This window comes from Triturus cristatus, chromosome 1_2 (genome assembly GCF_964204655.1).
Source record: "Triturus cristatus chromosome 1_2, aTriCri1.1, whole genome shotgun sequence".
Classification (NCBI taxonomy): Eukaryota; Metazoa; Chordata; class Amphibia; order Caudata; family Salamandridae; genus Triturus; species Triturus cristatus.
This window is the reverse complement of record NC_140580.1, coordinates 994633864-994648516: the sequence shown is the minus strand read 5'-3', so window position 1 is coordinate 994648516 and position 14653 is coordinate 994633864. Positions and strand designations below refer to the sequence as shown.

The window sequence follows — 14653 nt, the reverse complement described above, 5'->3', positions numbered from 1 at the left end:
TGTCCCGGAGCCGGCGCTTAACACCCAGGAAACTCAGTCTCTGTTTCTGGACCGCTTGAGTGAAATCGGGATAAAAGTTCACCTCCATATTTTCCAGCTTAATCGGCCCTTGCAGTCTGGAGGCTTGCAAGATTGCGTCCCTGTCCCGAAAGTTAAAAATCCGGGCAATGAGAGGCCGCGGAGGGGCTCCGACCTTCGGCCTTCCCCCGGGAACTCTGTGGGCCCTCTCCACGGCAAAGAATTTACTCAGTCCCCGAGGCTGGAGATGGGTAGCGATCAGGTCCTCTACAAAAAGATCCGCCGCCGCTTCCTCCCGTCCCTCGGGTACTCCGATGATGCGGATGTTATTCCTCCGGGCCCGACTCTCGGAATCTTCCAGGCGCCGATCCATAAGCGCACTCACCTGACGAAGTCAGTGCACTTCCGTTTGGAGGGCCGCCACCTCAGTCGTGAGGCCAGACGCGGTGTGGGCCAAAGAATCGACCCGGTCGTTGGTCTTGGAGAGATCAGCCCTCACCAGGTTGACATCAACTAGGACCGCGTCGATTTTATGGGCTAAGGTGTCAAACCGCTGGCCCACCGAGGCCTTCATCTCAGCGATGGCGCCCATGACGTCTTGCAGAGTCAACTCTGTGGGCAAATCCGGGGGGCACTCAGAGGACTTGTGCGGTCCACCGGGAGATCCTTTCGGGAGGGTGTAGCGGTCCATGATGTTGGCCTGATGTGCGGCGCCACGCCGGGTCGACTTGGCCTTCAACCGATCGCCATCTTGTTTCGTGGCCATCGTCGCGGGTCTCACACCCTCACCAGCCACGCAGTAAAGGGCAAGCAATCAAAGCCACGGGCTCCGGGGGGTCACCCCAGGACGGCGGAGCGGGCCACAGCAGGCAGGCAGGCTGGGTCACCCAGCGAGGCCACCCCAACACAAAGAGCGCCGCGATCCCACTTGCAAAGACGGTAAGGGGGCGTGAAAGTGAAAGTGCGGGGTACGCGACTCGCCAGGCCCAGCCCGCCGTTGTTGTTCACTTTGCCACCGGGCCGCCCCCAAACGCGAGTCCGGGGTCAGGAGCGAAGGAGGCCGCAAACTTCAATCGGTGCTCACTCCGGCACCCGAGGTCCGATTCGAAAACGGGAAACGGGTACCACCTTGGCTCAGGCTCACCGACACAGTCCCCTCAACCGATGCAGGATGAAGGCAGGATAAACGGAGGTCGCGGAGGTCCTCGGGAGCCTCGCACCTACGCGGCCATCTTGGTTGCGCGCTAGGCTCCTCCCCCAAGGGATAGCTTCTTAAAGACCCATCCTGCTTAACAAGACAACCTACATTCTTGGAGTGGCATAGTGGAGCTGTACAAACACTGGAAAGTTGCAGTTCTGACAACATTTATGGATCTGCCAGGGATGGCCTCTGGGCAGACTCCGCCACCTGGGCTGTGGATAAAAAGGCTATACCCCACACCTACCAACCATTGGTCGTGGTGTCAGAACATTGGTGACTATTTTACTCAGGTCCAAAGGTGATTTACTCTAAGAGAACTCCAACCTCACCAGAAGTCGGGGGATTCATGCCATGAGTCTAATGTGCAGGAAATTACACTGACTGGGCCAGTCGGAAATATTTAAATAAGTATGGTGGCACGCAGCTACTGTACCAACACTCAACAGTATATCACCCTAAAGTAAAATACTCAAGTACTGCTTCTTCAGATCATAAAACCAAGCCCTTACCAAGTTCAAAGGTGAAACATACTACCTAATTATCGCAATTTGTGAGACATTCTGGAAAGAGCAACGGTAGGGAGACATTAAGAACAGGGACAGCCACGTTTGAAATCTCAAACTGTATCAGAGTGATTAAGGAACCAACACAAAAACATCTAAGAACAATGCAGGGAATTGTGCCACCTACGATACAACTGCAGTACATTCAATTAAACGCCCCGTGGAATGTTATTAAGTCAAACATCACACAAACTAAAAACTAGGATTAACATGCTCCAGTCCACAATACGAAATGGTGATACAAGGTTGTGCTTAGAAAAGCATTTTACAGAATTTCAAAACACAGTATTTCTAATATGATTTGAAATGTGTCAAGAAATAGTTACACCAACAAGCTAGGCGGATATAAATGTAACGCTTCAGCAAAAAACAATATGTAGGATTGAAAACCTAAGTATAATTACATTAATTACAAAATACCCATTGAAAGGTAACTGAAATTACGTTAAACAATGAAATACAATTACCAGGGATCCTCACAAACAGGAAATGACTTAATTATTGAAAAACTTCGTTCAGTTTTGTAACGGAAAAGTACTATGAATGGTAACTGTTTGTGGAAGGGACTACAACGGTCAGAGTTCATTTTAAACAGGAAACTACCTCACAATTAGCATGGAATATTCTGGTTGTTAGCCGTAAGCAGACCATCATGGGCATTTGTTTGTTACAATAGTGAAGAAGAGCAGCATGCTAAAATGTAAGAATTGGCTATCGCACTTTTAACTGGATTGTTTTCAATAAGGCATGGTGAACATGGACAATATAAAATGGCGGTGCTGTTGAAAAACACATGTTATTTAAGAATGTTTTTGTAAGTAGTTTATTTGACATTTTATTAGCCATTTCTTCTGAAGAAAGAAGCGAATCCCCCCCATAATGTGGCAAGAAAAAGTGTTGAGAAAAAAATTGAAAATAGGAGAAGTACAAACAGACATCACAAGTGATATGTTTGAAAAATTATTTAAATAAAAACAGACTAAGCTCCAGTATAAAATGTGCAGTTCTTAACAAAGGGAAGAGTAGACCACAAATTAAATTCGAGATTCACTGATCCAGCATCACCCAGGCATGCTAAATTTGGATTTGCCTACTACGCTCTACCTAACACTCAAAACTTTCAATCACTGCTAGAGATCTTGGAGTACTACCTGAATTGACACAACGAAATTAATTAAGTTGTCATGAGCAAGATAGAAGCTGAAGGGTATTGGACTCGCAAGGAACTTACTAGTTGACAAAATAATAGAGCTTGCTACAAACCACAAACCTGTCACTCACTACCAGTGACATGCACAGTAGCTGTCAGCCAGAACCATAAACCAGTTCAAGCCCCTCACTTTGAACTTCAAACAATTAACTGTACATCACCAGCTCCTTTCTCCTGCTTTTCTTCAAATTAAACACTATAATCCACTTACCTTTATATCCTTATCCACGCTCTAGCGCTCCATGAGCAATCCTGTTTCTCTCCAGTCATCTACACCCTTTGACTTGAATACCCTCTCATTTGACCTCAGGGCACCTTCCGGAATAACCAACTCCCCTGTCAGTCCTGAAATCCAGCTTCTTCAGTTTTAAATCTCACTAATTCTGCCCCACAAAAATATGAGCAAGGTAGGCCATTCAAAAGCTTGATGTGCTTCTTCCCTCACTTTGTACCTAAGAAACCATGTCTAAACAAGTATTTTACTAAATCATACCCTAAAAGATATTTAAACTGACAACTAACACCTATATTTAATGTGTTTTGTTTTTCGTTTACGCATTGCTGAGCACACCTTCTACTGAATAAGCAGACACCCAAACTGCATCACAGAACTGTGCATCAATGAATGGTTGATATGTAAAGTGTTTCTGATAGAACTGCTCCTACCGTAACAGATCAACAAATGGGCACATGCATAACCAATACAACTGTGATGGCCAAAACCAGAAAATGTATATTATGAGCTAAAGCTCCCACCAGTGGTGGGAGACAAACACTTTAGTGTTGAGTGTTCAGGTAGTCAACTCCTCCTGTGTATTTATTTTTGACCTTTTATTTTAGGTAATAAGTGACAGGTATTGCTTGCCACCGGTCCTTATTGAGTGTGGACGATAAGAGAAAGAAGATTTGGTGTATCGGAGGAGTTTAATTCCCTCTCTGAAATATTTCTTTCATCATTAATTTGGGTGGGTAACTCCGTATAGCTAGCTTATAGCATATGAAAAGTAGTGAAAGATTTTATCTACGGTGTATAACTGCTCTATTATTGTTTACACTAGAGCATTGTTGAGAATTTATGTCCGCCCTCCGTCCTGTATTTACTGCAGAGATACGACGAAAAAGATTTGGTGTGGTGGAGGAGTTAGCTCCCCCTTAAATAAAAATCACCAGTTTTTGGTGGGTATTTTTCTAGAGCTATTTGTATAGTCTAGGGTTAAATACGAGACATGCTCATGCTGGGAGTTGGTGTGTGTGAGTGAGAATTATTGTGTGCAATCACCATGTCAGAGCCAAAGGTCTAATATTGGAGTTTAACATGTCTATGCTATGTTAAATTGTAAAACGATAACGTTGTATGATAATTTTAGCTTGTAATGAATGTCATGATGTAGATTATTTGTATCTTGTATTAATTTGATACGTGATTTTATATACTGTTTTTACAATAGATGAAATTGTTGGGAGACATCTTATGATTAAGCCTGAAAAAGGTGGTCCGATCAACATATACAGCAGAAACGCGTCGCTTCCCTAGTTTCAGTATTTTGTGCATTCCAATTTGCATTTTCATTATCAATTGCACTCTCCCCTACTTTGTGTACTGTGAAACATATTGTAAAATTGTGCTGCTAACGTTTGTCTTATTGTGTTAATTGCAATTTTTATATTTTTTGTAACTTATTCAAAGGACCTACTGAATAAACATATATATATTAGGTTTTTGGCTACTGCTATATTAGTTGGTGATTATTTGACTGTGTGACTCTGGTATGTATCCGTGAAGATATGCTTCTAAGTAATCCCAAAGGGAAGTTGTTTCTGACCTAGTAGTATGAGCTAAAGTACACATTATATTCTTTTAACATCAAAAAGACAATCTTCTTAGACCTCTATTACAACAAGGAACTCTACAGTGGCAAGGGATGTGTTTTGTCTAAAACACATACACTGTTGAATGCTGAATGAGCCAATGTTTAATAAAGGATGTAATGATTCAGACAGAAATAGAAGTAAGAGGTAGGCTTCCAGTCTAACCAATCAAGTATCTGGTGACCCAAACGGTATCAATAGACACTGTGCACAATAGGATTACTGACTACTAAGACAGACACTGCTTTGTAGTTCTAGTTCAAATAAAAAATTTCATTTAACTAAATTAACAAAGACAAAGCAAAAACCTACAGCACGTTTATGCACAATGAAAGCATGCATGGAAGACTGAAGGCAAGTTCATGTCGTGTTCAAATAAAGGGAAATGGATTTGAAATTTCACTCCTCACCTTATGATGGGTTGGACAGACTCTGGAGATTCTGCTGCAGGTTTTTTCACATCTGATTTCACTTTTTCCTGTGCTGGGATTTGGACATTTAAGCTGGGGGGTCCACGTTTGTTAGGAAAAGGCTTCCTGTGTCTCTGGGCACAAAATTAACACGTAAAACGGAAGTTCGAACAATCACACCTACCATGTTTATGCAATGGAAAATAACAAAATGATAATGAGACAAAGTAACAAAGTGAGTTGGAAATTATAGACTAAAACAAATAATTCCTCTAACAAAAACCATGCTTACTCTAGATTGTGACCGGTTTTAATCTTCTGGCAATATGCAAAGGACATCAGTTTCATCATGTTACCCTCTCGCCCCCCAAGACTCAACCCTGCATTGTGGTACCAGTACAGATCCATTAATGTAGCTGGATTTTAGACTTGAGGAAATGCATGCAGTCTCATGGCAGGTAATTCAGGAAATACAGCAACGTGCCATGCCACACTTGTACAGCTACAAAATCATTTGATCACCCCAACTGCTTTACCAACACCAGCTAATATTTTTACATCAACTATTTACTGTACTGTTCCCCCTGCCACCAGTATGAATAGCAGCAAAGCCCATGGATCTAACTTCTTATATAGACACATTTGGTTGGCCACCGCTCTCATTTCCCTTTTATCCTTTTATCACTTGCTCTAAATTTCCTTGTGGCTCATATATAACCCATTACGTCATTGGTATGCTGTGTATACCACTTAATCAATATCAGGTTCATTTAACTTCATACTGTAACTTATGTAATGGTACAAAACCTTCAAAACAATGCTATCTCTCTCCCCTGAGTCATTGGTATCTCTCGACCATCGCCTAAAAAACACCTGATTTTTTATTTGCATTCAACCTGCAATGAGACGACTTCCTATTTGGATACTCCTTAACATTCCTCAGTCGCTCTCCGTCTGAGGAAGTCAGGAGAAGCCGAAGAATGAGGGACCTGCCGGTCTTCCGACAAACACCCCTGCTTCAGGAAGGGCAGGGAGCCGCCCTTCGACGCCGGTGAAAAGGACACCACACGGCGACTAGTCTCCAGGGAGGACGATACCAATATGCAGCCTGCCTCCAGAGAAGGAGCGTCCAAATGCGAATCCGCGGTAAGACCCCTGCGCGGAGCCGCATAGTCCGCTGTTTGAGGCAGGACACCGGCGCCATCCGGCGTCACCGGACAAGGGACCTCCAAGTCATTGCGCACCGGCGGCGGCCCGACTCCCGCCGAGGCAACCACCGGCATGGGGGAACGGGACGGACCCGGATAGAGGCCCGAAGCCCTCCGCCGGCACTGGCCAGGAGGCGAAGGTCGCCCGGCAACCCCTGTGGTGGCGCCAGGGACGATACAACCTCCGACTCTCCCCTCCAACGAGGCAGCTGCCTGTGAGGAGGTACGAGAGGGGCCGGGCCTGGAGAGGGACGAGGGGTCCCTCGACCCAGAGCAGAACGAGAAGAATCCACCGACCCCTGTGGCTACGCACGGTCCAGCTGCTGCCGGTGCTGTAGCGGCGTCACCTCGGGCTTAGACAGGACCACCCTGCCAAGGGACTGAGAGGGGCACGGGAATGCGACCCGAGCCCCGGCGACCTCCCGCGACACCACAGGTACCCCCGCGGGGGTGTGCGGCGAGGCAGAGGTGCCCCAGAGGAGCCACACCCCAACAGCACCACATCCTCCAAGCCTAGATCCGACCCAGTCGGCGCCAGGGCCGAAGCCACCGGCGGCGCCACGGAGGGCCCTGCACAAGGCAAGGGATCCACAGACGCCCCAGGAGGGGAAGGAGGAGGAGACGCCAGCGAGGCCTGCAAAGCCGCCGCGCAAGTCTCCATCTGGACTCTCGATGCCCCAACACCGGGAAACGGTGGATAGGACGAAACGCGGGGCCGCATCACCCACGGAGAGTCCACGCCCCCGGTAGGCCGGAAACCAGCCCCCAGGGACGAACTGCGACACTTACCCACCGGGGAGCGATGCTCGCGTGACATCGGAGAAAGGCGAGGACGACGACCACAGCCGTCCGCCGAAGCTGACCGAGGGGAGGACGTCGACCTGGAGAGACGCGCCGAGAGAAGTTTCATTCGACGATCCTGCCGCGACTTCGGCTTCAACTTTTGGCACGCCGCACAATCTGAGGTGCCGTGATCCTCCCCCATACACCACATGCAAATGAGGTGAGGGTCCATCACCGACATAAGACGCCCACAAAACGTGCAAGTTTTAAAGCCCAAAGGCATTTACACACTGTTCTACCAAAAAAAAAAATGGAAGAAAGAGGGCCTTAAACAGGCCCGCAGCAAGAAACGGATCCGCGTTGCACGCGGAAAAGGAAAAAACTGACGTGGGCGTGCCGGGGCAGGTCTTATGTGACCTCGCTGACGTCACGTATGCTGACGACGCCTGGACGGAGTCGCGTGGTGTCGCCCCGCCCCCGCCGCGCAGGGATGCTGTGACAAAAGGTTTCCGGATCCAGTCTCACGCCTGGGGATAATTCTACGTGAAGAAATCTGCGGCTAGTAGCCTCTATCAGAAGATACACTATGCTTCAGATATATCCCCTCACGTTTCCCATTTTATAGGGCATCACTTGGTACACTCGAATGGTTGAAAAGGCTGAAATACCATGCATTGTTCGAGTTGACGATATAGACTAAAAATGAATGTCTAGGAAAAAAGAAAAAAAAAAAGAAATGTATGGTTGCGAAATGTTCAGGATCTCCCCATTGGGTGAAACAATTACCACCCAGCTAGACCAAGTCAGTTGCCACTCATCAGTACAAGAGGCCATGGAAAATTCTGTGTGTGCAGTTAAAAAATTCTTCTTTAGCAGGGAAAAACATTGGATGTTCAGCTTCTCTGATTTGTGCTGAGTGCTAGCTGATACACCTTCCAATACCAAGCTGCTATGCCTTCTTCACAACAGTTGACCGTATCTCAGCGACTAACAGGCCTTTTTCAACTAACTACACACCTCTCTAAAACGGCCACTTGATGGCTGGAACTGCATTCCACAGCCTTTCTCCACAAACATAATTTTGCTACAAAAGGAACCCTGCCACAAACTTCAAACCTGCTGTGGCCCAGAATTTCAATCCATCTGTGTTGGAGAACATCAGGAAGGAATCAAGATAAGACAAAGCCTGGTTGCCTCACGTGGAAAAAACAGCCACCTGAGGCGAACAAAATTTGCGTAACAGCACATAGTTTTTTTTGCCAAGAGACAATCTTTTTAAAAGCCCTGATAGGGTCCTCCTGTTTCAAGATATACTTCTGACGATGAAGACCCTCGAGGAAATTAAAATAAGTATATAGATCAAACCTAAGCTTTTGGACAGCTACACAAGCTCAGCCTCAGCTGGAAGCGCTTCTGCCCAGTTTGCTGGGGGCGTCGATGAATCAGCACGACAAAGAAATCCCCACTTAAAGTACAGAGATTGAACTTAAATCCAACACCATGCTCTTAAACTAATAGCCACCCGAACCAGCAGTGGAAATTGGCAGAAAACGGAGGAATGTGTTTTAGATTCCATACACTGCTGCAGACTGAATTTGAAGCGTTCAAGGTCTGCCACTGGCTAGCAAAAAAGATGCCGGGAAGACTAAATGCTTGAATAGAAAGAAAATCAGTGAGAAAAGAAGCGCAACTATGTACTCCAAAGAATGCACAGGTTTCATTTGTTAATTACTAAAAGCCCTCATATAGAATGGTCCTAACCAAAGGGATGATAACCACCGGTCCGGTAATGTGGATTGTAAGAACTTAAAGATTGCAGCCTGTTAAAGGCACAGCTTTCACTCACTGCCCCCTTGCCAGTGAGAGAGCAATTATGGGCGTTGGTTCGCAAACAACGCCCACTTTATTCTCTTTAAGGCTCTCAAGGGCAAGCCTAAGGCATGTAAACACAATCTTTAAACAAGTAAAATAGCTATCATTTACTCAATTTACTAGCCATTTTCAAGACTCCGTCACATTACACAATGCCTTTGAAGTTTCACTCCTCTACTAAAATTGAAAGAGGAACAGAGAACTAATCCTGAGTTTGACTGCCTTTTTAGCTCTCGCCAAAGGCTCTCATGATACATATTGTGATCTTACAGTGGGCTTGGAGCCCACTCACTGATTACCATTGGCTGGCTTCATTGTCACTGTATGAAAGTCGGTTATTAGTTGAAGGATGCGAGTCCTTCAAACGCAATACATTCACAATTGTCTTTTCACTGGGAACCGAGAATCCATTATAGCACTTGCTCTCTCAGGTTAGCCAGAGCAGTCCAAGACCTACTGAGAGGAGGTGATGTAGGCTAATAACCGCAGTCTCTGGTATGTAACAACACTAAATAAATCATTCTCCAGACAGTGCTTTTATGTTTTTTTAAACCTAACAAGCCTGAAAGATAAAAAGCTTCTCGACCTCCTCCTTAGAAATAGTTGTAAAACCACACTCAGTAATTGGAACAGTTAAAACAAGATCTCCTTTCAAGCCTGGGAGGAACTCATAATATTCATGATAGGAGCGGATAATATCACACTCGAGCAATCTCCTTGGAGACACAGCACCAGACCGGTTTGGGGAAAACTAAACTTTTATCTCAACCTCCACAAATACTAGATATTCCCTTCCTAGTCTTGTACATTGAAAACTGCTCAACCGTATTAACTCACTCTACAAAATCCACTATTTCACTCCCATTCTCCCTTCTTTCGGTTATTATTTTTCTCTGTGGTGCTTTTCTAAGTGATTTTTGGACTTTTAATCCAGCTCCAATATCGAGGCTTATATGTGTTTGAAACCCGAGGTTAACATTTGTATCACTTTATTGTGCATTTTATAAAACCAATAAAATAATTAGAAACTAAAAATGAAAAGTATTTTTATTACACACACTACTAAGTAGTGTGTATTAAACCAATACACATTAAAATATATTAAAACACACATCCGGTAAATGGAAATACCTTTGGTGACAGCCTCATACCACATTACACCCATAGTGGGTCCTAAACCCCACAACCACAATACCCCCACCCCTTCTAAACTAGATGCAGCATCACAATTTAACAGGTCTCATTTTAAATAAGCCAGGCCTAATGACCCTGTCACGTTTCCACATTCAACTGCAAGTAGACTCAACGGGCACAATGCCAATAGTCAAAAACATTTGATATAATTCTAACATTGCATTATGAACTTTCACATTTGTCATTAAAGCCTATAAATTAAAAGAAAAATGTGGCAGAGTCTTTCTTTTACTATAATTATACTGCTGTTGCAGTCACAGGATCAACCTCAAGGGGTCCTCAAATTCCAGAGCCCATGAGCCAAAAGCTCCAGCTCTGGAAGTTTACAATGAATGAAAACCTCTTCAGGGTCACAGACTCATTCTTCTGGATGAGGTAGAGTGAGTTAGTGGTGGCACTGCCCTTTGTGAGCACCAAAAAAGCAACTAATAAGCAAATTAGCCCCCTTGCAGGGCATTATGGGGTACAGCAGTCCTTCATAGTGCATATTAAATAAGCAGGTTTTTTCCACTTATTTCCTTTGTGTGGCCATGACGAATAGTTTCTTACCTGTCGGTGTAGTTTTGCAGCTTGAAGATCTTTCTGGATTCACTATGCTGTGCATTATTCCGCGATCTTGTGGTTGGGTCCGGATTCGTAGTCTTTTCTTTGGTTTTTTTTTTTTGTAGCCCAGGTGGGCGTCGACGACCACCATTTGGTGCACCTCCCGTGACGTCGTCGTGCTTCCTGCGGAAGTCCCACCTTTGGGGCGCCATCTTCGGGTTCTTTTTTCCCTTTTGTTTTTTTTTTTTTTAACCCTAGGCGATTGATTAATTCTTCTTGTCCATTTTCTGTAATTTTTCATTCCTTCTGATCTTTTCCATTTCACCCCCTCTTCCTCCAGCCTCATCTTCCTGGCGGAGGTGGGTGGGTTCGCTAGTGAATCCAGAAAGATCTTCAAGCTGCAAAACTACACCGACAGGTAAGAAACTATTCGTTTTGCAGCGTGAATCTTTCTGGATTCACTATGCTGTGCATAGACTTTGTAGCGGTTTTCCTAATTTTGTGGCGGCTGGGTGGTAGATGAGCGTTGGTCGTTGAAAATGTGTTGAAGCACCTTCTGTCCAACCTGTGCTTCCTTGTTCATCTGAATGTCCACGCAGTAGTGTTTCGTGAACGTGTGCACAGATGCCCAAGTTGCCGCGAGGCATATGTCCTGGATGGGCGTGTTCGCCAGGAAGGCCACGGTGGCCCCTTTCTTCCTTGTGGAGTGAGCCTGAGGCCCCTCCGCTAGCTCCTGTCCAGCCTGTTTGTGGCAGAATTGAATAGTGAGGGCAATCCACCTAGCGATGGTGCCCTTAGTCACTGGCCTACCCATGAAGCTAGTAGCAAAGGACACAAACAGCTGCTTCGACTTCCTGAGTTCCTTGGTTCTCTCAATGTAGTGCATCACCGCTCTTCTTGCGTCGAGGGTGTGCAGGGCCTTTTCTGCGTTTGAAGTCGGGTTTTGGAAGAAACTTGGTATCTGAATACTCTGATTCATGTGGAACGCCGACACCACCTTGGGCATGAAGTGTGGGTCTGTTCTCAGGACTATTCTGTCCTTGTGAATCTGAATGTAGGGTTCCTGTAGTGTTCGTGCTTGAAGCTCGCTCGCGTAGTGAGGTTATGGCCACCAGAAAGGCCGTTTTCACCGTCAACATCTGCAATGTGGCCTTGTGAATGGGTTCAAACGGTGCCTTCATGAGCTCCGTCAGCACCACGTTCAGATTCCATGCCGGCGGCGGCAACCTTTTCGGGGGGGGCCATCCTTTTGGCTCCTTCCATGAATCTCTTCACCACCTGCGAGGTGAAGAAACTTCCACCCTTTTCACCTCTGGTGTAGGCCATGATTGCCGCTAGGTGTACCCTTAGGGAGCTCGAGCAGAGGTTACTCTTTAGAAGGTGTGTGAGGTACCTCAGTACTGTTGAGTCTCTTGTCATTCTGTTTTGCAGGCCCTTTTTCCTGCACCACACAGTGAATCTCTTCCATTTTGCGCTGTAGCATTTTCGTGTAGTTTGTTTCCTTGCCTCCCGTAGCACTCGCCTAGTGCTCGGAGGCAATCTTAGGTGTGCGAACTCTAGGTCTTCAGGAGCCATGCCGCCAGGTTGAGGGTCTCTGGCTCTGGGTGCAGGACCTCTCCGTTTTGCATTGAGAGCAGGTCCTTCCTCCTCTCGAACATGTATGGATTGCCTTGTGCCATTTCTTGAATTAGTGAGAACCATGTCTGCCTCGCCCACTGCGGAGCCACTAGGATCAGAGTCATGTTGCTGGTTCTGCACTTGTCGAGCACTCTGTGCAACAGGGGTATCGGTGGAAAGGCGTAGGCAAATGTCCTCGACCAGCTTATCCATAGGGCATTTCCCTGGGATTGCTGATCTGGTTGCCTGGACGCGAAGCTTTGGCATTTTGCATTGTGGCGTGTTGCAAATAGGTCTATTGTGGGAGTTCCCCATCTCCGGAAGGGTTTCTCCGTTTCCTGGCCATTGAGCTCCCACTCGTGCGATGCCGAGGTCTGCCTGCTTAGCCAGTCTGCCTCCACATTGTCCATCCCCGGTAGGTGAATTGCCAGTAGATCTATCCTGAGAGGTATGGCCCATCTCCAAATCTCCTGAGCTAGAGAGGAGAGAGGGAACGACTGTGTCCCCCCTTGTTTGTTGATGTAGAACATTGCCGTGGTGTTGTCTGTTTGAACCAACACCCTCTGGTTGTACAGGTGCCTCTGGAATGCCTTCAGGGCTAGCAGGATTGTTTTCAACTCGAGGTAGTTGATATGGCGAACCGCATCTGCTGGAGCCCACAGACTCCTCACTCTGAGGTTGTCCATGTGCGCTCCCCATCCCTTTTGCGATGAGTCCGTGGTAATGGTCACTGTTGGGATTGGTGGTGTCAGGCTTCTCCCTGCTGTCATGTTGTTTCTGTTCCACCAAGTTATCTCCTCCTGCACTGCGTGCGTAACAACCACTAGATCCTCCCAACTTCCGTTTGCTTGTGACCATTGCTGTTGTAGCCATTCCTGGAATGGTCTCATGTGCAGGCGTACATTCGGCACCAGCTGGATACACAACGCCATCATCCCCATCATCTTGCTCACAGCCCTCACTGTCAGAGCTCGCCCCTTCTGGTAGAGCCGCGTCTCCCTCAGTAGTGCATCTGTCCTCCTGTCGCTGGGCACTACTGTACTGTTGAGGGAGTTGATTTTCGCCCCCAGGAAAATCTTCACCTGTTCCGGTTCCAGCGATGACTTGCCCCAGTGGATCGAGAACCCCAGATTCGTGACGGTGTCTGTTACGCGTTTTGCGTGCCTCTCGCACTTCTCGCGTGAGTTTGCCTTGACCAGCCAGTCGTCTAAGTAGGGGTAGACATGGATTCCCTGTCTTCGTAGGTGGGCCGCGACCGCCGACAGGCATTTTGTAAAGACCCTTGGTGCCGATTTTAATCCGAAGGCCAGGGTTGTGAACTGGTAGTGTTCCTGTTCGATGTTGAATCTTAGAAGGCCCTTGTGTCTTCTGTTTATTGGGATGTGAAGGTAGGCATCCTTGAGGTCCACGGTGACCATAAAGTCTCCGTCTCTTATTTGGGGCAGTACCTCCTGCAGCGAAGTCATTTTGAACTTCTGCGTTCTGATGAACTTGTTTAGGTAACGCAGGTCCAGGATGGGTCTGAGGTTTCCGTCTACTTTCGGGACCACAAAGTAGTTTGAGTAGACCCCTTTGTTGCGTTCTCTGAACGGCACTGCCTCTATGGCTCTCTTTTCTAGAAGTTTCCGTGTTTCTTCTCTGAGTAGTGCCAGTTCTTGGGCCGATCTCTGTCTTCCCTTTGGTTTCCTGTTTGGAGGTCTTTTCTCCAACTCTACGCAGTATCCGTACTGCATGATGTTCCGTATCCACTTGTCTGTGGTTATACGCCGCCACTCCTGAAGGTAGAACCTCAGTCTTCCGCCTACTGGTGTTGTATGCTCATAGGCTTTTGAATATTCTTTTCCCCCTGATGTTACTTTTTTGCGCCTCACCCTTGGGGGCATGACGAGGGTAGGCGTCCTCTTGCGTGCTGAGTCACTTTGATGAGGGCTGTTCGCCCCCTCTCCTCCTTTGGCCACGTCCGTTCCCTCTCCCGCGAAAGGACTGGCCCCGAGGTTGGTACTGCCAGTTTTGCTTCTGCTGACCTTGTCCGTGACTTTCACCCTGCTGACCCTGCTGGAACGTCTGGTGCGACGGCCCTTGCTGGCTTCCTCCCCTACCGTAGGGTCTCCTCGAGGGATTGCCTCGCCTCATTCCCCTCAGCTGTAGGGCCCCCATGGACCTCG

General features: G+C 47.0%; 1 protein-coding gene across 1 annotated transcript in view; it reads right to left on the bottom strand.

Moving 5' to 3' along the window:
* Nucleotides 1–14653, bottom strand: part of MAN1B1 (mannosidase alpha class 1B member 1) — a 313998-nt gene that overhangs the window by 181887 nt on the left and 117458 nt on the right. Inside the window, exon 4 of the mRNA XM_085611248.1 lies at nt 5272–5405. Within this exon, the coding sequence (XP_085467374.1) occupies nt 5272–5405 (134 nt within the window). The remainder of the gene's footprint in view (nt 1–5271; nt 5406–14653) is intronic.